Source organism: Siphateles boraxobius, unplaced genomic scaffold, assembly GCF_051911475.1.
Source record: "Siphateles boraxobius isolate OS27281-9 unplaced genomic scaffold, OSU_SipBor_1 39, whole genome shotgun sequence".
NCBI lineage: Eukaryota > Metazoa > Chordata > Actinopteri > Cypriniformes > Leuciscidae > Siphateles > Siphateles boraxobius.
This window is the reverse complement of record NW_027509019.1, coordinates 3,524,234-3,548,007: the sequence shown is the minus strand read 5'-3', so window position 1 is coordinate 3,548,007 and position 23,774 is coordinate 3,524,234. Positions and strand designations below refer to the sequence as shown.

The window sequence follows — 23,774 nt, the reverse complement described above, 5'->3', positions numbered from 1 at the left end:
TTGCTCTGTCAGTATAGCACAGTAGATGAGGGCTGTTCCAGTCATTTTCCTTTGTGTTTAACCTGCAATGGGTATGGTGCTGCCTCATAAGCACCGATCATGTGGTTTTTTTTTATTATTAAGTTGTACTCTGCACGGATTACCCTTGGATTGTTAATAAATTATCTCTTTTTGCACCGGAATACATCTTCTCATGCCATGCCTTGCTAACTCCTATCTAACCCTCGAACTATAGCACCTGGCTTTAGACAGTCCCAAAGGCTGTCCTTTGCGACAAAGACAGAGTATATAGAACAGACAATAAAAACCATGCGATAAACTCCAATCATACATACCAAGAGAGATTCATAATGTAGAAATATGCATGGTCACTCACCACACAAGATTACTGCTACTAGCATGCATGACAAAAAAAGACAAACAAGTAAGCCTCTTCATTTAACGGACTGATAGTGTTTTTGGGTGTGTTTTGTGTTTCTCTTTTTGGTCTCTTTTGTCTCTCTTACTTTCACTTTCACAAGCCGTCGCTGATTAGCTGTTTTTCCTGTCAGTCATGCATAATGAGTTGAGTGGGTGTTCCTTGTGAGGTGGGATCCTCATCATCCTGATGCTTGACACCTGGAGAAGCCCTACTTAAGAAACACGCTACTGTCAGCGAGGCAGAGAGAGACTTTTTCTTTTGACTTTGTGATGTGTTTTTCTTAGCTTGATTTAGTTTTGTTAAGTTTTCTGTCTGTCATGTAATCTTGCCCTTTGTTTTTGAGTGTCCAAAAAGGAGAGGGGATAGGTAAGACCGTCACGTGACATACATCTACAACTTTAGGTTGATTTTTGTTTATATACACTAGGTTAGGGATTTGTGCCACTCTCTGTATTTTTGTTTTCGTTAGTTAGAGTAGTTTAGTTACGATGTCACGGACGTTGAAGACTTTTTCTTTGATCTTTCTTTTTTTTAGTTTAGGATTATATTGCAATGGTTTAGTTAGTTTCTTTTTGATTGTTACATTTGCTTGTTTGACACAATCCAATTTCCCCTTTGTTCCTTCCGTTTTGCTTTGTTCGTATGCAAATATTAATTGCTTTACCTTTATTAAATTAATTTCACTTGATTTGGTCGTGTCTCTCCTGTTTCTTATTTCACTCAGTGCTCAATGGTGACGGGTGTCTGAACTGGCTTCATGTTCCCCTTCTAAAAATTCCTAGACGGCTGAGAGCCAAAGAAGGGTCGTAACACGGATAAAGATCCTTTGAAACCAGGAGACCAACACGAAAACTGCCGTACACTAAACTACTTACATCACTGGGTTTATTAAGGGACACCCTAGCTGCATTGGGGAGGGCTATGAAAGTGGCGAAGATGCACTATCTTTCTTCGGTCATAACTAGCAGTTGTCATGAACCTAGAGTTTTATTTAATACCATTAACTCTGTGTTGAATCCATGTACCTCTGATCAGACAGAGGATTCAATTAGTACATGTGAGAAATTTCTCAGTTATTTTACTGACAAGGTAGCATCTGTCAGGCAAAACTGCAGTCCTAATTTTAATGTGTTTGTTCCTACTGCTTCTGTGCTTCCTGCTGTTTTTGAGGATTTCAAGCCAGTTGCGTTTGCGCTGCTTTCTGAGATAGTGCAACACATGAAACCCACCTACTGTTCATTAGACATTGTCCCAGCCAGGATAGTGAAGGAAGTTTTTAATAGCGCCATCGGGTCGAGTTTACTCACTTTAATTGATTCTTGTCTTAGTCTAGGTTGTGTCCCAGCTGCATTTAAACATGCTGTGGTCAGGCCGCTACTTAAGAAGCCAAATCTTGACCCTTCAGTATTATCTAATTTTAGACCAGTTTCTCATCTGCCTTTTCTGTCAAAGGTTTTGGAAAAAGTTGTTTTTATACAGTTACAAGCCTTTAAGCAGAAAAAGTCTGTGCTTGAAAAATTTCAGTCGGGTTTTAGATCACGTCACAGTACTGAGTCAGCACTGCTCAGAGTTCATAATGACATTGCCTTGTCTGTGGATGCTGGGAATCCTGCTGTTTTAGTGCTTTTGGACCTCACAGCGGCGTTTGATATGGTGGACGACGCAGTCCTCCTATCTCGCCTCGAGCATTGTGTGGGCATTCGAGGTTTGGCCCTTCAATGGGTTTAACTCCTACTTAGCAAATAGGAGCTTCTCAGTTATGATTGGTGAATGCTCCTCGTCAGCTGCTCCTCTTTCTTGTGGGGTACCCCAGGTTTCAATTCTTGGCCCAATCTTGTTTTCTTTATATATGTTGCCGTTGGGAAGTATTATAGGAAAGCACAATCTGTCCTTTCATTGTTATGCTGATGATTTGCAGATTTATTTGCCTTTAAAACCGAATGATAGTGTCGCACTTGACTCCCTACTTAGTTGTATTGATGATATTGAGTTGTGGCTGTCACAAAATTTTCTTAGTTTAAACAAAGCAAAAAATGAGTGTATCATCTTCGGTAACCCAAATGGTTCAGCGGTGAGTTTGGGGGCTCTGGCGCCATACCTTAGGCCAGCTGTCAGAAATCTGGGGGTTATTTTTGATTGCAACATGAAATTTGACAAGCAAATTAGCAATGTTGTCAAAATGAGTTTTTTCCAGCTTCGTCTTCTAGCTAAAGTTAAGCCTTTTCTTAACAAGCATGATCTAGAAAAGGTGATTCATGCTTTTATTAGTTCGAGGTTGGACTACTGTAATGCTCTTTATGTTGGTTTAAATAAAAGCTCCATTGCACGAATTCAACTTGTGCAAAATGCTGCTGCTCGGCTTTTAACAAATACACCGAAGCGTGCACACATCACTCCCGTCCTCTACAATTTACATTGGCTTCCAGTGCAGTTTAGAATAGATTTTAAGATTTTGCTGTTCGTTTTTAAGACCCTAAATGCCCTGGCCCCGGAGTATTTGACTGAGATTTTAACTCTGCGTGAGCACAGCCGGTCGTTACGGTCTTCAAACCAGTTGGTTTTAGAAGTCCCAAGGGCAAAGTATAAGCGATGGGGTGATCAGGCGTTTGCAGTTGTTGCCCCGACTCTGGAACAAGTTACCCCCTGATATCCGTACAATTACGGATGAAACTGTTTTTAGGTCTAAACTTAAAACCCACCTGTTTAAAATGGCTTTTAATACGCAGTAGTGTTGTGACAATTACCCTGTTTTTGTTTCTTTTCAATTTTACTTTTCTTTTTGATTTTCACTGTTATATGTATTTATTGTATGATACGTTTTATTTTTTATGCTGTGAAGCACTTTGGATACCTGACGGTTGTGTAAAGCGCTATAAAAATAAAGTTGATTGATTGATTGATTGATTGATTAAAACACCAGCGCACAGCAAACAGAAGGATAAACCAACCGCTATCCCTCATTCATGATGACTTACTTCCACAAAGGAGCAGCACCAAGGATGATGCATCCCAAACAATCAAACACTTCCCTTTTTATATTCTCAACACAGCCCTGATAGGTTCAAACGATACTAACCAATCGTAAGGGAGTACAAACACTGATAGGTACAACGGTTTGCATGACATCAGCCAATCATACCGGGGCAACACTTCATATAAGAAAACCTTTTGGATGGTGCTGAGGTGGGCAGCTGGAGGGGACTCGTTTGGCGAGGCCGTAAAGAAGTCATCAAGTAAATGTATGAGGTAAGGGATTGACTACTTTCACACCTGATGATCAAACGGATGGTGAAATGCTGTCTCACCAGCACACTCTGAAGAGATGCCAGAATCAGGTTTAATAGGACTTTGAAGGCTGAAGTGAAGTCGACTTTGGATAGCTATACTCCGCGACCAACGGACACAAACTGAATTGGTTGATCTATGTGGCAAGGAACAAAAAGTATTTTTTGGCAGTAGAAAAAAAAGTTGGGAGAACCCAGGCTACACGGGGGGAGCCTGTTCTTCTTTACCATTTCAAAGTGAAATCATATCATTATTATTCACATTTTAAAATGATCATTGTCAGAGCTCTGCCACAGAGTGAAGTGCAGGGGTTGGCATTTGAGGTTTAAATTAGACTTTGTAGAACAGATTTCCAATGGGCCTATTCACACCTGGTCATTTGTGCGTTTTTACTGATCGGATTGCTATCCATTTTGTTAAAACTGTTCCATTTACTCTTGGCAACATAACCATGTCTCTGCAAAATAAAATATAAATCTAATCTTCAATTCCTGCACTATATGCAAATTCAACTGAGATATGAGCTTCATTTAGGTTATCATCAGCTATTTTCAAAATAAAGTAGAGTCACTGCTTTTAATGAAGACACCTGTGTTTTGAGATTCATGATGTGATCTTTCAGTTTCATTTGCAGCAGTTTTCATCTGGAATGTGAATGGCCTCTGTTTGGGAGCAGGATCTGCGTCTGACCTGGGTCATTTGCTTATACCCCTCTGTCTCATTGTAGTTTCCTATTACTTCTAGACGATCCACACTCTTAATAATAATAGTCAGTAAATAAGAAGATTATGATCAATTCTTTTATTACATTCTAAAATAATATAGAACAGAGAAAATGTGTTCTCCGTATATGGTTAATGCAGCTGAACATCCAATGATGTTCTCTCCTTTGGCTCCAAGCACTTTATACATACACATATGAAGATTAAAGCAATTCAATAAAATAATATATAATAAAATGTCAACAAACTGGAAGTTATAAGTGCCACAGAAAGCTATTAAAGTAACCTTTATTCACTAAGCCATAAACTCTGTTGCAATGGTAGGGTACATGCTGATTTCTATGACAATTTCACATAAAGAATTCCAGATTAACATCTTTCTTTAATTGTTTTAATCTCGAGGGAAGGCATTACAATGAAGATCGTTGTGTATTTGTTTGCAGGTCTTTTCTCATTACTCAGAGAATGGATAGATCAGGTATCCACTGAAATTGTTAAGGCCCTGGGTGTCTCCACAAAGCTGTCTGCCTGACAGCAACTCAACATAGACTTGACCGCCATGTCTAAGCTGGAGAAGAACAGTCTGAGTACTACTATCCTCTGAATCCTCACGGTTATCCTCCCACGATGAGGCAATCAGCTGACCGTTCTTCATCAACTGCAGCTTTTGGTAGAGCCGCTCACCTGCATCACCAGTTTTGGAATAAGCCGTGAAGGAGAAGAAGTAGAGACCAGCGTGGGGGGCTGTGAATGTACCTGTGAAGAATCAGGTTCAGCTTGAATACTTTGTATTATTGGCTTACTCTGACTTATTTTGAGAAGCTGTTTCTATAAGGATGAATTGAACAAGATGCACTGCATATGGTCATAACATAAATCTAAACATGAGTTTAGTTTGACCTATACTAAGCATAATTTAAATGAGATGGTGGGTTAATAATTTGCTCATGTAATAATACTGGGAACACTTCATGCCGCAGCTCAATGAAATCTACTCATTTGAATACTAGCATTTATTATTGGCCCAGTGGCCTTTGTTACATTTGAATCTAAGGCTACATCTACATTAATCCGGATACTTTTGAAAACAGCATTTTCGTTTTAAAATGCTCTCCATCCACACTACGTTTTCAGGCATTTTATGACATTCCAGTATGGATGAGAAACCTTTGGAAAACGTGCGTAAAACCTCACAAAAGCTGACTAAGATGATACAGATGGAAAAAATAAATAATAAAGTTATCGCGCAATTCTAATGACAGGATCATTTTATTTAGCCAAATATCTCAGCATTCACTGATGCGTCCAGGTCGCACTCAGTCACTATAGCTAGTTAGATTTAGATTAATTTTATTTCTGTGTCATGCCAAACATTTGGCCCATCCCACATGGGATTACAAACATCTTCTGGTCATATATACAAATCATTCAGAGAAATACATGTATACACATGTATACATACACACATATATACACACACACACAGCATATACAAACAAGTCCTCATCTACAAATCATCTCGATAAAGAGCTTTTTTCCTCTTCTCCCAGCTTTCTCAAGATAGATGGCTAATTTATATGTTGCACATGCGAACAGCCGTCTCAATCTTTGAGCATCATCCATATTTACCAAATCAATCTCTGATTTTATCTTACAAAACAAAAAATCACACTGTTCACAATAAAATGGACAGTAGAAAACAAAATGGAACTCATTTTCTATATCATTTAAACAACACAAGGGACAGATCTGTTTTTCCTCTTCTAAATTAACATATCGTCCTGTTTTAACAGTCAAAGGTTAAACACCAGATCTCACTGATCGCACACAGAGTTGTTTATATACAACATAATTCTCTGTGCCATATTCCGGTTTTACCCTCACAAAAATACGCAATTTTGGCATAGCCCATATATCCTCAGCCCACTGCTCTTTATCTTTAACAAACACAGATTATTTAAACAAACCAATATTCAGCTTTTCATTATTAGAAAACAACTCCCCAAACCCATATTTACAAAACAGTTTGCATATATCTTTAGACCAAGGACCAAGATTGTGTTTATCCCAGAGAAATATTTTCCTTGTCAACCTACTTGCGTCCATATCTAATAAACGATTCCATAACTGGGCCATACATATCTTCCAACAAGCCTCACATGATTTCCATCCCATGTCTCCCACTATCGCCAATGTTGGGGCATATTTGTGTACACCCAGAAAATATCTTATGGCACTATTTTGCACTAATTCACAATTAGATATGTTTCTAAGTCCTCTAACCCCCACAATACATCAAGTATAGGGCACGCACAAGCTTGAAACAGTTTAGAATAATTTTGAAAACGTATGTCTTTCAGATTCTTGCTTTTACTAATAATTCCTCCCAAAGCTCTACATGCTGAATCAGCCAGAACCTTAACACCTTTTCTGAAATTCATATGTTCATCAATATAGAAACCTAGATATTTAAATGAGTTCAGCTTCTGTGACCCAATTTTAAACTCATAGATGCTGCGAGCAGTTAAAGGTTTTCTAAAGTGAATTATTTCTGTTTTCCATTTATTACACCAGTCATCAATATAGGAGAGCCGCTGCATATTATCTTCAGAGGGTGACAGTAAAACTATGTCATCCGCATACAGTAGAATACTTATCATTTCATTTCCACAGGTTACTCCACAATTCAGTGATTTAAACTCCTTTGCCAAATCATTCATATAAATTGAAAAATAAAGTGGGGGACAAAGCATTACCCAGTTTTACCCCTGATGATGTTGGGAAACAGTTTGTGTGAACTTCATTTAATCTAACACATGCTATGGGCTTGTGATAAACAGACTTCATAGCCCAATAAAAATGTCCATTTACCCCGTACTCAATAAGTTTATATGCTAACAGATCCTTATTGATATCAAAAGCTTTCTGAAAATCAATAAAGCAAGAATGTGTAGGCTTATTTTCACTAATTCTTTTAGTTATAATTGTAGACAATACAAAAATGTGATCAAGACATGATCTTGACTTACGGAACCCATTTTGTTCTTCCACAAGAAGCTCTTCTTTCTCTAGGTACAACATGAGCCTCTCATTAAGTATTGTAGAACACAATTCATAAACTGTGTGCATTAAACTAATCCCTCTATAATTCAAAGTCACCCTCGGATCCTCATTTTGTGATTTTGGTATCGGATTAATAATCGATTTAAGCCACGTATATGGTATTTTGCCAGATTCATCACCAGTGTTGGGAGTAACGCGTTACAAAAGTAATGCATTACAGTAATGAATTACTTTTTGCTGTAACGCAGTAGTGTAAGGCATTACCAATCAATTTTCAGTAATATTTTACTCGGTACATGTTCAGTAACGCTTCCGTTACAACACACTTTTAGCCCAAAGGCGTAGGCGTGTTTTACAGGAGTGCCGCGACTCCCGCGAGACATGATTTCGGCCTCTGTGTTCGCGCTGGCGAGTGGAAGAGTGGCTAATGGGTAAAGATGGCAGAAGACTGTACATTCGCGAGATTGACATATGCCCATTACTTCGAGTTTGTCAGAGATAAGGACAAGAAGAACGTCATAGTCAAATGCAACCTTTGTCCAAAACCGAAAGAACTATCGACGTCGCGAAATAGCACTAGCAATTTAAAAAAACATCTCGAACGGTGCCATGCGACCACTCCACTTACTGTGAAGAGAAAAAATACTGAGGACGAGAGTATTAAGCCAAAGCAGCAGAAATTAAATTTCTCTCGGTCTGCCATCATGCCACTTGAACCTCGAGAAGTCAGAAGACTTGTGGCAGAGTATCTCGTCGAAGACATGTTACCATTGTCAACGGTGGAATCTCCTGCGTTCAAGATTTCCATTACACGAGAGTAGATGTTAAAACTTCATGCTGATTTGTACTCGGCTTTCGCCAAGATAAGCACCAACTAAGACGTAGCTTTACAGTAACCTATGCTTCTCCATCCATTTACGCTTCTTTCCATCTGGTGACGTGAATCTCCTTCTGTCTGGTGTTAATAGTGTATTTGCGCGTCAGCACACACAACGGCTGCAACCACAGTGCGGTCCCCCCATAACAACCCTCTGGATTGAGCGGAGTAGGGAACATCTCTAGGGTCTTCAAGTGGGCACCTTCCGTCCTCAGTGTTTCGTCAACTAGCCCACGACACCTCAAGAGGGCTCGACAGTGACTCTGGCGTCCCAGAGTCCCCCCCCCTCCGTCCCCCACTCAACTCAGCCCAGCTTACTGACCTCTACTTCCCTCTTGCTGCTGAGACCTAACCACAATCTCACAATCTCTCCGCAACCCAACCATATGCGCCAACCCGTTTGACTAAGGCTGTCGAGCGCCACTGGTGCGTTAATATGCAGTTTCAGTGGCAACGGTTCCGTATGGCATACCACCTACCGCAAAACACAATATTTGCCCAACCACCCGTCATTCACGCAATATACACAGGAACGTAATGACTGTAAATACTATACAACCTCTACAAATAAACCAACAGTGCTGCTGAGACCTAACCACAATCTCACAATCTCTTCGCAACCCAACCATACGCGCCAACCCGTTTGACTAAGGCTGTCGAGCCCCACTGGTGCGTTAATATGCAGTTTCAGTGGCAATGGTTCCGTATGGCATACCACCTACCGCAAATCACAATATATGCCCAACCACCCGTCATTCACGCAATATACAGAGGAACGTAATGACTGTAAATACTATACAACCTCTACAAATAAACCAACAGTGCTGCTGAGACCTAACCACAATCTCACAATCTCTCCGCAACCCAACCATACGCGCCAACCCGTTTGACTAAGGCTGTCGAGCCCCACTGGTGCGTTAATATGCAGTTTTAGTGGCAACGGTTCCGTATGGCATACCACCTACCGCAAAACACAATATCTGCCCAACATCCGTCATTCACGCAATATACACAGGAACGTAATGACTGTAAATACTATCCAACCTATACAAATAAACCAACACCCTTCAAGTTTTCAAGAATTCTACGAAACCGTAGCATGGCGGCCTGTACTCAGCCAGCTAGAATCTTTCCGTCTCAACCACAGCCAGTTGCTGCTCCTTTCTGCTGCTTCAGATAAGTTCTTTACTGTGCGACGCAACTCTTGACCACTGAATCCGACATCTCTGAGGAACCGGGTTATAGAGTGTGCCACAAAACCTCGACAACCCACTTCCACTGGATAAACCTGGACTCTCCATCCTCGCTGTTCTGCTTCAGTGGCCAGATGAGCATACCGCAATTTCTTCCTCTCATATGCCTCATCTACCATCTACCGCATCCTCCCATGGCACTGTTAACTCTGTCAGTTGAACAATGCGTGCTGATCCAGACCACAAAACAATATCTGGTCGTAGGTTAGTGGTGGCATTCTCAGGTGGAAAAATAAGCCGTTGATCAAGATCAGCCAGCATCTTCCAGTCCCTAGCAGCTTCCAGTTGTCCTGGGCGAGAATTGGTGTTAGCACCTTTTCTTGGTGGTTGCTCGCCTGGGCGGAGGAATATTGTCTTCTGCGTGTAATGTTTTGCTAGAACAGGCGGCAACTTATTGGTCATACTACGCTTGCCTTCCAATGCTAAAGCCAAACATCGCAATACTTGGTCATGGCGCCAAGTAAACCGACCTTGGCTAAGAGCCACCTTACATCCTGTCAAAATGTGCCTTAATGTGGCAGGTGATGAACACAAAGGACAAGATGGATCCTCTCCTACCCAGAGGTTTAGGTTCTGCGGTGATGGGAGAACATCATATGTTGACCTAATAAGGAAACGGATCCTACTCTCTTCCATTGACCAAAGGTCTTGGTCGAGTTGTTCCACACTCTCCCATCTCATCCACTCTCCCTGCTTGGCCTGGGAAATGGCCTTTATACATCTCATCCTCTCCTTCTGCTTTCGCACCTCGTTGACTACCAGCTTCCTCCTTTGAGCTGGGCCTGCCTTGTGCCATTTAGGAGGAGCTAAACTGAGCCCAAAACCCCCTCTTCCATGCTGTACCTGTCCCACGATATCCCCAATTTGAAGGTCAGCCTTTGCCTCTACTACAGATTTCTTTGCTGACCACTTTCTACCAGTTTTTACCACAGGGGCTGCCTCCCTTACACATTTGTCGCGTGACTCTGCTAAAGTCATTTCCAGTCTGACCTTGGCACACTTAAACTCCTCGGTTAAAGCAGAGACTGGCAGCTGCAATACTCCTTTACTATAAAGTCCCACTCTGCTGAGGCAGCGTGGAACTCCCAACCATTTCCTGATGTATGAACTTATTAACGCTTCCAGCTTATCCACTGTTGTCAAAGAAACCTCGTACACAGTCAGTGGCCACAGCAACCTTGGCAGTAGACCAAACTGAAAGCACCAGAGTTTTAGTTTGCCTGGTAGAGCACAGCTGTTTATGCTCTTCAACCCTTCTACTACTTGTCGTCTAACTTCTACCACTCGAACTTTGTCCTTTAGATCCCCATCGTACCATCTCCCTAGACTCTTCACTGGCTTCTGAGAAACTGTTGGTATTGCCTCACCATTAATGAAGAATATTTTATCTACTACCTTGCCTTTAACTATTGAGATGCTCCTTGATTTAGAGGGCTTAAATTGCATTAGTGCCCATTCAATATTATCTGTTAACTTCCCCAATAACCGATTAGTGCAGGCTACCGTTGTAGTCATGGTTGTCATGTCATCCATGTATGCTCTGATTGGTGGTAGTCGCATCCCAGAAGCCAAGCGCTCTCCTCCTACTACCCATTTTGATGCCCTAATGATTACTTCCATTGCCATGGTAAAAGCCAGTGGAGAAATGGTGCATCCTGCCATTATTCCAACCTCTAAGCATTGCCATGTAGTGCTGAATTCTGGAGTTGAGAAACTAAATTGCAAATCTCCAAAATAGGCTTTCACTAAATTTGTTATCGACATCGGTACCCTGAAAAAATCAAATGATGCCCAAAGAAGCTCATGTGGCACTGAACCATATGCATTAGCCAAATCCAGGACTGTCACGAGGAGCTCCTTCCTCTCCTTTTTAGCTGATTGTATTCGTTGACAGATAAAACTGATATGTTCTAAGCATCCTGAGAATCCTGGAATGCCCGCTTTTTGAACTGAAGTGTCAATGAAGCCATTCTTTAATAGGCAGGTTGACAATCTCTGAGCAATAATGCTGAAGAAAATTTTGCCTTCGACGTTTAATAGCGAAATAGGGCGAAACTGACTGATGCTTGTAGCATCTTTTTCTTTGGGTATAAAGACTCCCCCTGCTCGGCGCCATGATCTAGGTACAACCTTCTTTTCCCAAGCCACTTTTATCAATTTCCACAGAATCCTTAGAACTCCTGAAGCACTCTTGTACACTCTGTACGGAACTCCATTAGGCCCTGGAGATGATGAAGCCCTTGCCTTTCTCACAACCTGCTCTATCTCTTTCCACTTAGGTGCACAGACCTCCATTTGGTATTCTGGTGGATTGACAGGTGGGATGTCTGACGGAATTGACATAGGCTCATGTCTTTTTGCATCTGTATGCGTTTCCTCCAAATATCTCTCTAGCTCAACCCTAGATGCTTTTAAAGTGCCATTCTTCTCACTGGTGAATAACTTCTTTATGAATTTGAATGGATCTTTATAGAAATTAGCCCTCGCGCGTTCCTTCTTTTTGTAGCGTTTCCGTAGGCGCTCAGCTCTGCGTAATGTTGCAAGCTTATCTTTTATGGCCCTTTGTAAGAGATTGAGTCCCTCCTTCTGACTTTGTTCCGCTCTTTTCCATTGCTTCCTCAGCTGTCTCCTTTCTCTAACTAACCCTTCAATTTTCTGCTGCCGTCTAGACAATCCAGGAGTAGTTTGTACTTTTTCCTTCCTTTTTTCCACACCAAACCTCTCACTTCCATATGCGTAAATGATGTCCCCAAATTTATCCAGCTTCTTTTCAACTGTACCAGTTAATCTTTCCAATGCAAAGCATAGATCTGTGTTTACCGTGTCCCATGCAGTTTTCTCACTAGCTCTTGGCCATCCAACTCCAGGCCTATGCCCGTTGAGGTTCTTTTCTCTCTTATGCTGGTTAGTCTGACCGGGTTCACAAGAATCAATGTGTTCATCACTAACTGTGCAAACCCTCATCTCCTCTATGACAGGGGTGCTGATATCCTGCGAACTGTGGTTTGCTTCCTGTCGCTGGATTTCATTCGACTGACTTGACTGACTCCATAAGAAGTACTGATCAATGCGAGGCCCTTGTCCCTTCTCCCTCAAGCATTTCATTTTCCCTTGATGAATCTTCAAACCCCTGACCGTTGTCGCCTTGCTCCAGCCACAGACACAAGCTTGGAGTTCAATGGCTTTGCTAACTGCTGAACCTGAACAAGTCTTTTGTGAAGTACTCTCCATACTCATATCCGTTTCAATTCCAAAGTCGTTAACCATGTTGTCCACCATTGAGTCATCTTCCGCCCCTGCTCTCGCAGACTCTAGGGGTATTTTCCTCTTTAATTTTTCAGAAGCCTTGGGCGGGTGTCTCCAGCATCCTGTAAACACAGAGCTGGATACTGCCGACAAGGGTAGCTAACCCTTACCAGCCCCATTGGGGTCTCTTTCCTCCTGTCAGCTGTCTCTCCAGGCTGTCACAAGGTCTTTCCCTTGTTGCCAGCAGCACTATTCACCGCAGTCACTGGACGTATCCAGATCTTCATGATTTCCATTACACGAGAGTAGATGTTAAAACTTCATGCTGATTTGTACTCGGCTTTCGCCAAGATAAGCACCAACTAAGACGTAGCTTTACAGTAACCTATGCTTCTCCATCCATTTACGCTTCTTTCCATCTGGTGACGTGAATCTCCTTCTGTCTGGTGTTAATAGTGTATTTGCGCGTCAGCACACACAACGGCTGCAACCACAGTGCGGTCCCCCCATAACAACCCTCTGGTTTGAGCGGAGTAGGGAACATCTCTATGGTCTTCAAGTGGGCACCTTCCGTCCTCAGTGTTTCGTCGACTAGCCCACGACACCTCAAGAGGGCTCGACAGTGACTCTGGCGTCCCAGAGTCACCCCGCCCTCCGTCCCCCACTCAACTCAGCCCAGCTTACTGACCTCTACTTCCCTCTTGCTGCTGAGACCTAACCACAATCTCACAATCTCTCCGCAACCCAACCATACGCACCAACCCGTTTGACTAAGGCTGTCGAGCCCCACTGGTGCGTTAATATGCAGTTTCAGTGGCAACGGTTCCGTATGGCATACCACCTACCGCAAAACACAATATCTGCCCAACCACCCGTCATTCACGCAATATACACAGGAACGTAATGACTGTAAATACTATACAACCTCTACAAATAAACCAACAGTGCTGCTGAGACCTAACCACAATCTCACAATCTCTCCGCAACCCAACCATACGCGCCAACCCGTTTGACTAAGGCTGTCGAGCCCCACTGGTGCGTTAATATGCAGTTTCAGTGGCAACGGTTCCGTATGGCATACCACCTACCGCAAAACACAATATCTGCCCAACATCCCGTCATTCACGCAATATACACAGGAACGTAATGACTGTAAATACTATCCAACCTATACAAATAAACCAACACCCTTCAAGTTTTCAAGAATTCTACGAAACCGTAGCATGGCGGCCTGTACTCAGCCAGCTAGAATCTTTCCGTCTCAACCACAGCCAGTTGCTGCTCCTTTCTGCTGCTTCAGATAAGTTCTTTACTGTGCGACGCAACTCTTGGCCACTGAATCCGACGTCTCTGAGGAACCGGGTTGTAGAGTGTGCCACAAAACCTCGACAACCCACTTCCACTGGATAAACCTGGACTCTCCATCCTCGCTGTTCTGCTTCAGTGGCCAGATGAGCATACCGCAAGAACCTAGTTAGCAAGATCCCTGTGACAACCAACAATGACACGGTAAGCTAACATTTCCGTGAGTGACTAGCTAGAATTTTATCTAGTTCATATAGATTCTAGGTCACTGGATAAAAATGTACAGGTGAAACTCGAAAAATTAGAATATCATGCAAAAGTTTGTGTATTTCAGTAATTCAAATTAAAAGGTGAAACTATGTTAGTAGCTATATACACATGCCTGGTTATACTTTTCAGAGGGCCTGGATTTCTGTATTTTTTTTTTTTTTTTATTGATTTCATGTAATATTCAAATTTTTTTTAGATTTAGAATTTGGGGATTTCATAAGCTGTAAGCCATAATCATGAAAATAATAACTTTTGCACTACATTCTAATTTTTCAAGTTTCACCTGTGTAGTCAAAATGTTATGGCCATCCACAGACCTAAACTGAATGTATTGACCTAAACTTTAAATGTAGCTAAAATAAATTGATTGCAACCACTTACCTAAAAAAAAAAGTTAATTCAAGTAATAATTTTTCAGTGTACAGTATATAGCAGCATAATGTGAATGTATCTGACAATGGAACATTGGTTCTTGGAACAGACAATGAATTTGCAATCGTGTGATTTAGCATAGCATGATCATGAACTGGAGTTTTAATATATATTTATGTTACTTTTTTTTCAGAATGTACTGCCATGTAGAACAACGTTCACCAAAGAACTGGATAGGACCTATACTGCTATGGAAAAAGAGCTAAAAAAAAAATTTGATGAGCAGCAGTACGTGTCAACAACTGCAGACATATGGACTGCCTACAACAGGAGTTTTTTGGGGGTGATTCGGAGACGTTGCAACGGATGAAGGCTGCAATCGCTTGTCGTAGGTTCAGAGGTAGACACACTTATGACGCAATTGCATCTGAACTTGAGGATATTTTTACCCAGTATGGATTAACTACTGAAAAAGTGACTGCATGTGTGACAGACAATGGCAGCAGCTTTGTTAAATCTTTTAAGGAATACCAACAAGTCGAAACTGAGGAGGACGAAGAAGAGGAGGTGGAGGAAGATGATGATGGGAAAGTGGCCTTCACCGACCTCCACAGCGTTCTCACTGGAGGAGACGATGATGATGCACAGCAAGGGCTGTGTGTGTTGCCTGCACATCACAGATGTGCAGCTCACACGCTCAACCTCATTGCCAACAATGAGATTCATAAATGGTTGGTATCAAACCCAGAATCCAGGGATGTTTACCGCAGTTCCACAGCTAAGTGTTCAGCACTATGGACCAAAGCTAGCCGGTCCACAGTTGCATCTGAGTGCCTAGAAGAGATCAGTAAAAGGAAGTTGATTGTGCCCTCAGTCACCCGGTGGAACACATTTTATGACGCCTATGTTCGGATCATAGAAATGCCACTAACTGACATTAACAATCTGTGCACACAGGTTCAGATTAAATGCATGAATGACAGGGAATACCAGTTTCTGAAGGAATACTGCTCCATTATGAAGCCTTTCAGTGCTGCACTGGACATCCTACAGGGTGAGGAAACTTGTTTCTATGGGACACTTCAACCAACACTTGAAGTTCTAATGGCCAAAACTTTAGCAATGCAAAATGGCCTTTCACAAATGATCACTGGGTTGCCTGAAATAATTGTGGGAGCAATTAAAACTCGCTTTGCCACAACAATTGACTCCAAGGATGCCCTACTGGCTGCCGTCTCACTACCCAAATTTAAACTGCGCTGGGTAAAAGAGGAAACCAGAAGAGATCACCTCAAGTACCTCCTCACCACTGAGTGCCGCACCCTAACAGTAGAAGAGCCTGCCAACCCAATGAGTGATGCTCCTCAACCTGCTGCAGTCACCTCCTGTGAGGATGACTTCTTTTCATTTGATGAAAAGCCCAATGCCATGGCTGATGCACCTATGTCAGTGGAAACAGAGGTAACCTCTTATTTCAATTCTGATCCAGTGATGGAAAGCCTGCATCAGTTTCCAAGAATTAAAAAAATTGCATTACGTTATAATTGTCAGGGTTGAGGTGCTGGTTGAAGGATGAATCAATAGGCAGAAGTCCAATACAAATGTTTACTTAATAAAAATGAAATAAAATGGTATAGGCAGGTAGACGGGTTGAAGATCCACGAGAAACACAGCATACACTCAACATGTGCTAACATTCACATTGATAACAACAACGACCGACAAAGACTGAATGAACCGAGGCTAACTAAATACAGAGACAAATGAACCCTAATGATGTGAAGACAGGTGACACAGATGATGATAACGAAGAACAGGCTGGTAAGTGAGGGAGTGAGTTCAGGTGTGGAGACGAGGAAGATTCTGGGAAGTGTAGTGAAGAGACAAGGACAGACTGGTGCAGACGAAGACTGTGACATTACACCCCCCTCCCGGTAGGCGTGTCCTCACGCCGTAGAAGAGGGGTGGGAGGGTGGGCATTCTGGAGTCCGTGACGGGAAGGCGGACCGGGTGCAGCAGGTCGGACTCCAGGATGGTCCAGGCGGCCATGGCGGAGCAGGACGAGGGGGCGGCCAGGGCGGAGCAGGACTTGCAGCTGGCCTGGGCGGAGCAGGACGAGCAGGCGGCCAGGGCGGAGCAGGACGTGGGCGTGGCCACGGCAGAGCAGACGAACCCTCTGGCATCCAGGGCGGAGCTGTTGGACCCTCGGGCGTCCAGGGCGGAGAGGACCCTTCGGGCGACCACGGCGGTGAAGACCCTTCAGGCGGCCACGGCGGTGAAGACCCTTCGGGCGGCCATGGCGGTGAGGGCCCTTTGGGCGGCCATGGCGGTGACGGATAGCCCCCCCCCAAAAAAATTTTTGAGGAGAATTGACACCGGTTCAAGAACAGACATTGGCTCAGGCTGGGCAGACTGGACATGCATAGTCTCCGGCTGGGCAGACGGGACGTGACCAGTCTCTGCGTGCCTGACGTATCCCAGCGGTGAAGATGGCTTGGTGCTGGACGGAACCAAGGTCTCTCTCCAAGATAGTCCGGTGGTGTCTGGGAGGTCGAGGGGACGATGGAATGTGATCCCAATCTGGAACAGGGTGCTGAGAGTTTCATCCTCCAGGGAACTGCTGAGGGCGAGATGAAAAAACTTTCTGGAGAATTCCAGAACATCGTGGTTCTCCTGAGCCAGGTTGATAAACCGGATGCGTTCCTCCATATTTTTGGTCGGTTCTTCTGTTACCGGTACGTGTGGTGGTTGGAAGCACAAGGAAGCCGGAGAATAGGAATTAACAGGATTTAATATAACACTCATTAACACAGGATAACTTTTACACACCATACACAAACGAGAACAGACCAGGAATGAGGGAGAACACAGGGTTAAAATACACAGAGAACAGAATAGGGAAACAAGGCACAGGTGGGGCAAATCAACTCAACACAGGTGAATAAACTGAACACAAACGAGGAGCGGGAAAACTGGAACACAGGACTGAACCAAAAACACTAAGCAGGGGGAAACCCAGGACACACATGTAACAATAATGCACCAACACCATCCAGTGCACCGGTCGAAATACTTTTCAGTCTTGGGAGTCTGGTACTCACCCCAAAACGCAACCGTCTTGGTGATGGACGCTTTCAGCGACTTATTCTGATGCGGTACAACAGATATTTCAGTCAAATGGAATAGGCCCACCATAGTCGTAAGCAAGCACAGCTTCAATTTCCCTTTACTTGAAATTTTCCATGTTTAGCTGCACACCACCTCTGTTTTATATTTGGCAGGAAACAGAACTTTTTAAATCCAATTTTCCTGTTGGCAATATCTGACCATTACTTAAGTTTTGAAGATTTTGAACCATATTTGCTGTCAGGCCTTGTGGGCCCAAACACCTTAATTTCAGTTTTGTATTTCCAAAAGTTTTTATTTCCATTTATTTCTCATATGACTTCCCTTATTACTGAACTTTTTTGAATTTGACTTAAATGACTGAGCCATATTTCCTGTTAGGTCCAAGCACTTTAATTTCATTTTTGTATTCTCGAAAATTGTCTAGTCCTTTAGTTTCAAAGAGACAATTGCAATCTGTCTTGTTGTTGTAGCCTAAGTGGATTTATTTGAACCTTCCTTTATTTGGAAGCCTATTTTGTCTGATCCTTTTTAGAGGCATATAGGCCTAAGGGTCTCTATTTGTTCTTTTTTTTCTTCTTCTAAGCAGCAGTTAGGCTATGTTTAGCCTATGTTCATTTTCATGGACTAAAATGACTGAGGCTGAGGGTTGGCCCTCCTATTGCACTTTATACTTCCAGAGAAAGCATAAGCTATGTTCATCATGCTCACTTTGTGCATGACAGTTTTGTGTTGTGAACTTCTTGAATTCAAAGAGAATAAATTAATGGCAACAATAAAAGAACAAATGTGCATCTTGTGACTTCTTGTCATGGCATTAAAGTTTACATACAGTTCTGTTGTGTCTATTATGAATAGACCAAAGCTATTGCCAGATAATCACTTTACCTCTACCATACTTTTAACAGACTTGGATCGTTTGTGATTCTGTCTGTCATCCTCTCTTTCTTCTCTTGAGCCTTCACTTTGCCAATTATATGCTATATTGTTAGTAGCCTGGATAGCCCACAATCATTATGCTACATCATATTGCCTTCTACTGGATGTAAAATGCTCTGTAGTACATTTTGTCTTTTTATTTTTTATATTATAACTACATCTGTAGTTATTTTGGTGAAATTAACTCAAAAGTAATACAGGAGTAATGTAACGCATTACAATTCTGAGACAGTAATATTGTAAGGTAATGAATTACTTTTAAGTAACAGTAACAAGTAATCTATAATGTATTACAATTTGGAAGTAACTTGCACAACACTGTTCATCACACCATTTAAATAAATCAAACAAAATATCAAATAGTTTGGGTGATTTTAGTATTTGGGATATTTTTAACCCCCGTCGCTTTTCCCAATTTAGCTTTATTAATAGACTTTATCACAGTCTTTGCTGTCCCAACTTAATTGATAGCATAAGTAGTGTAGAACATTATATAGAAACTGTGTCTATTCCTCGTTTAGTGAGGCCAAACAATAAATCTACTACAGGATCTAGGAAAAATATAATTGTAATTAAACCTCAATTGTAGAAAATCTCAATATCAGTGAACAAAAACAATTTCTAAAGCTAGGTCTTCTAAACACTAGATCGCTCACACCTAAGGTGGTTATTGTAAATGAAATGGTCACAGATAATAGTTTCGATGTATTTTGCCTTACTAAAACCTGGCTTAAACCAAATGAGTATTTCGGTCTAAATGAGTCTACTCCACCAGGATACTGTTATAAGCATGAGCCCCGTCTGATCGGTCGTTGCAACAATATATAGAGATATTCTAAATGTTACTCAGAAAACAGGTCACAGGTTTAATTCGTTTGAAGTACTTGTGCTAAATGTTACGCTCTTAGATGTAAGAAAGAAATCCCTATTATCTCTAGCCTTGGCTACTGTATATAGACCTCCAGGGCTCTATGCTGATTTCCTAAAAGAGTTTACAGACTTTCTCTCAGATCTATTGGTCAATGTCGATAAAGCAATAATTGTTGGAGATTTTAACATACACGTAGATAACACAAATGATGCGTTAGGGGCTGCATTTACAGATTTATTAAACTCCTTTGGGGTCAAGCAAAACGTCAGTGGTCCCACTCATCGTCTAAATCATACACTAGATTTAATTATCTCATGTGGAACCAATCCAGCCAATATAGATATTATACCGCAAAGTTATGATGTCACTGATCATTACATGGCAACTTGCATAATACGTACTGCTGAAATTTGTCATGTTGCGCCGCGTTACCGACCAGGCAGAACAAACCTTCCAACCACTATAGATAGATTCTCAAATAGCTAACCTGATCTATCTCAGCCACTCAGTGAACCCAAACAAACAGATGAACTAGAGGAAATGACTAGCAGTTTGAGCACCATTTTCTCTAGTACACTAGAAATTGTTGCACCAATTAGATTAAAAAAGGTTAGAGAGAAAACGTCTCGGGTTACGACTGTAACCCTTGTTCCCCGAGAAGGGAACAAGACACTGCGTCGTCGTCGTGACGACACTATGGGGAACACCCTTAGCGTAACGCATCTGAAGTATGAATGAAATCTGTCCAATCCTGATTGGTGCTGCGTCATGACGTAGTAGATGACGGCACAACCGGAAGATACAAAGGGACGCCGGCACACACACACATCAGCTCCTTTGCGATGAAGCAAGCGCTCTGCCCGTGATAGGTGTGGCGATGAGACGCATTGTCTCGTTCCCTTTTTGGGGAACAAGGGTTACAGTCGTAACCCGAGACGTTCCCCTTCGAGGGAACTCGCACTGCGTCGTCGTCGTGACGACACCATGGGGAACGTAATACCCACTATGCCACACCGTAATCACGCCCGCCCTGGTGTGAACCTGCGAGACCAGGCACACTTAGGACGCGAGCACTCTGGCGCCAGGCGTCAAGGGGAGTTGCAGACTGTAAAAACGTATGAAGGTGTGCGGGGTGGCCCACCCGGCCGCCTCTCAGATCTCCTGAAGCGAGACGCCAGAAAGGAGAGCGTGTCCACCTCACGCTCTCTACACCAAGTGGAAAACACATTCCACTTTAGGCTGTACAGTCTCCTGGTGGAAGGAGCCCTGGAGCTGAGTAGGGTCTCGACAACATCTTCTGACAGGCCAGCCTCTAGGTACCGAGCCCCCTCAGGGGCCAGACCCAGAGGTTCCAAAGCTCTGGCCGGCGGTGAAATATTGTAACCCCTGCCTGAGACAGCAGATCCCTCCTCAGAGGGACCTGCCACGGGAGGCCGTCTAGCAGTGCTACAATCTCCGAGAACCATATCCAGGTCGGCCAGCGGGGTGCTACTAAAAGTAGGCTGATCCCTTCCCGGAGAACCTGCTCCAAGACTCCCGGGAGCAGAGCGATCGGGGGAAATGCGTACAGACGCAGCCTCGGCCATGTCTGTGTCATAGCGTCCAGCCCTAGCCGAGCTGGATACCTGAGAGAGAACCACAGTGGACAGTGGGACGTCTCTTGAGACGCGGACAGATTCACTTCCACTGGGATGAATCTCACACACATGGCCTCCACCACCTCGGGGTGGAGTCGCCACTCCCCGGGCCTCAGCCCCTGCCTCGACAGGACGTCTGCTCCCTGATTTTGGATCCCGGGGACATACTTCGCTCTAAGAGACGACGGTTTCCTCTGGGACCACAGAAGGATCTGGTGTGCCAGTCTGCATAGAGGGCGCGACCTCAGACCCCCCTGATGATTCAGATACGCGACTACAGAATTCTTGTCCGAGCGTATCAGGACATGGTGGCCGCGGAGGTCCGGGAAAAAACACCTCAGAGCTTTGTAGACCGCCAGCATTTCCAGGCAATTGATGTGCCAGGAAAAATGCCGGGTCTCCCACAGACCTCTCGCAAAGCGGCCGTCCATGACCGCGCCCCAACCAGTGAGAGAGGCATCTGTTGAAACGATTTTCGGCAACATGATGCTCCCAGCACCGGTCCCTGGGACAGGAACCAAGGTTTCCTCCATATGCCCAGGGAATGAAGGCATCTGCGCGTTACCCTGATCATACGGAACGGATTTCCCCTCAGGGAAAACCCCTTGGCTCTCAACCACCACTGTAGGGGTCTCATGTGTAGCAGGCCAAAAGGTATGATGTTGGACGCTGCTACCATGAGCCCCAGCAGTCTCTGAAACTGCTTCACAGTGTGGTTGTAGCCTAGCTTCACACTGGAGACCATCGCCAGTATGGACTCCACGCGCGCAGGAGAAATCTGTGCCCGCATCGTCGTGGAATCCCATACAACTCCCAGGAACGTAGTCCTCTGGGGGGGCGTCAACACACTCTTTTTTGTGTTGAGTCTCAACCCCAGACTCTGGATGTGGGCGAGGACGACATCTCGATGCCGAATCGCCAGCTCTGTAATTGAGCACCCTGCCGCCCTTGAGCCTCAGGGGTGCCAGAGCTGCATCCATGCACTTGGTGAAGGTACAAGGGGAGAGAGCTAGGCCGAAGGGAAGAACCCGATATTGGTACGTTTCGCCCCCGAAAGCAAACCTCAGGAACTTCCTGTGACATGGAAGGATGGATATATGGAAGTATGCGTCCTTCAGATCTAACGTGACGAACCAGTCCTCGAACTGGATCTGACTCACTATGGTTGGAATTGTGAGCATCTTGAACCTGAACCTCCTCAGAGAACGATTCAAGGACCGGCAGGGAATAATCGAAAACCGTTCCCGATGGGCAAACACGAGCACTGCCTGGCCGCAAGCCCTTGGGGCGGCAGACAGAGCAGCGTGCGTTCGCTGCTCATCATTTTAATTCCTCAGAATTAAATGCAGTCATAAACACTGTATAAGTGAAACACGGTCTGAATGGTAGGCTGAATTAAAATATCTAACTTAATATAATATTCATTTATAATATTATCAGATAATATTCCATCATTTTAATTTCTTAAAATTAAATGCAGCCATAATACCAGACAACACTGTTTTGTGTTATACAGTCTCGAATCTACACGCTGCATCGGCAGACGCGAGATTCGAGTCGTTACAATATATTTGGCTTTCATCCCTCAAGAAGAAAGTCAACAGGTGCGAGGCTGAAATATCCGACAGCGCACGGATATACGCGTCGAGATATTTCTCAATGAACAGCTGCCAGCACCCTCAGGAGCTGACTGTGAATGCCTCGCACCCAAACAGTATTATTTAACAGATCGCGTGTGTCCCCTTCATTGCAGACCCGTACTCTACGCGCTGCCTCGGCAAAAGCGAGATTCAAGTAGTTCACAATATATTTGTTTTTCATCTCTAGAGAAGAAAATCAACGAGCGCGAGGCTGAAACACCCGAAAACGTACGGCTGTGCGCGTCGAGATGTTTCTCAATGAACACAGCCAAAACCCTCAGGAGCTGACTGTTCTTGCCTCGCACACACACATAATCTTTATTGCAAAGCAGACCCGTAATCTACGCGCTGCCTCGGCAAGCGCGAGATCCGAGCCACTAGATTCTGTATTGCAATGTACGAACTTTAATCTACTACGTCATGACGCAGCACCAATCAGGATTGGACAGATTTCATTCATACTTCAGATGCGTTACGCTAAGGGCGTTCCCCATAGTGTCGTCACGACGACGACGCAGTGCGAGTTCCCTCGAAGGGGAACTAAAGCACCATGGTACAACAGTGCTACGCATGCTATCAAGAGAGAAACTCGTAACTTAGAGCGTAAATGGAAACAAACTAATTTAGAGGTCTTTAGGATAGCGTGGAAAGACAGTATGTACGTTATAAAAAGGCTCTAAAAGCAGCCAGGGCTGAGCATCTCCGCAAACTAATAGAAAATAACCAAAATAATCCAAGGTTTTTATT

At 43.5% G+C, this 23,774-nt stretch overlaps 1 protein-coding gene across 2 annotated transcripts in view; it reads right to left on the bottom strand.

The window, feature by feature from the left end:
* Window positions 1–4,492: 4,492 nt before the first annotated feature.
* The window catches only part of cbln18 (cerebellin 18), a 34,095-nt gene continuing 14,813 nt past the window's right edge, over window positions 4,493–23,774 (bottom strand). For both annotated transcript variants that reach the window (XM_077197392.1, XM_077197393.1), the window contains exon 5: window positions 4,493–5,184. In XM_077197392.1, coding sequence (XP_077053507.1) covers window positions 4,883–5,184 — 302 coding nt within the window. In that variant the 3' untranslated portion in view covers window positions 4,493–4,882. The remainder of the gene's footprint in view (window positions 5,185–23,774) is intronic.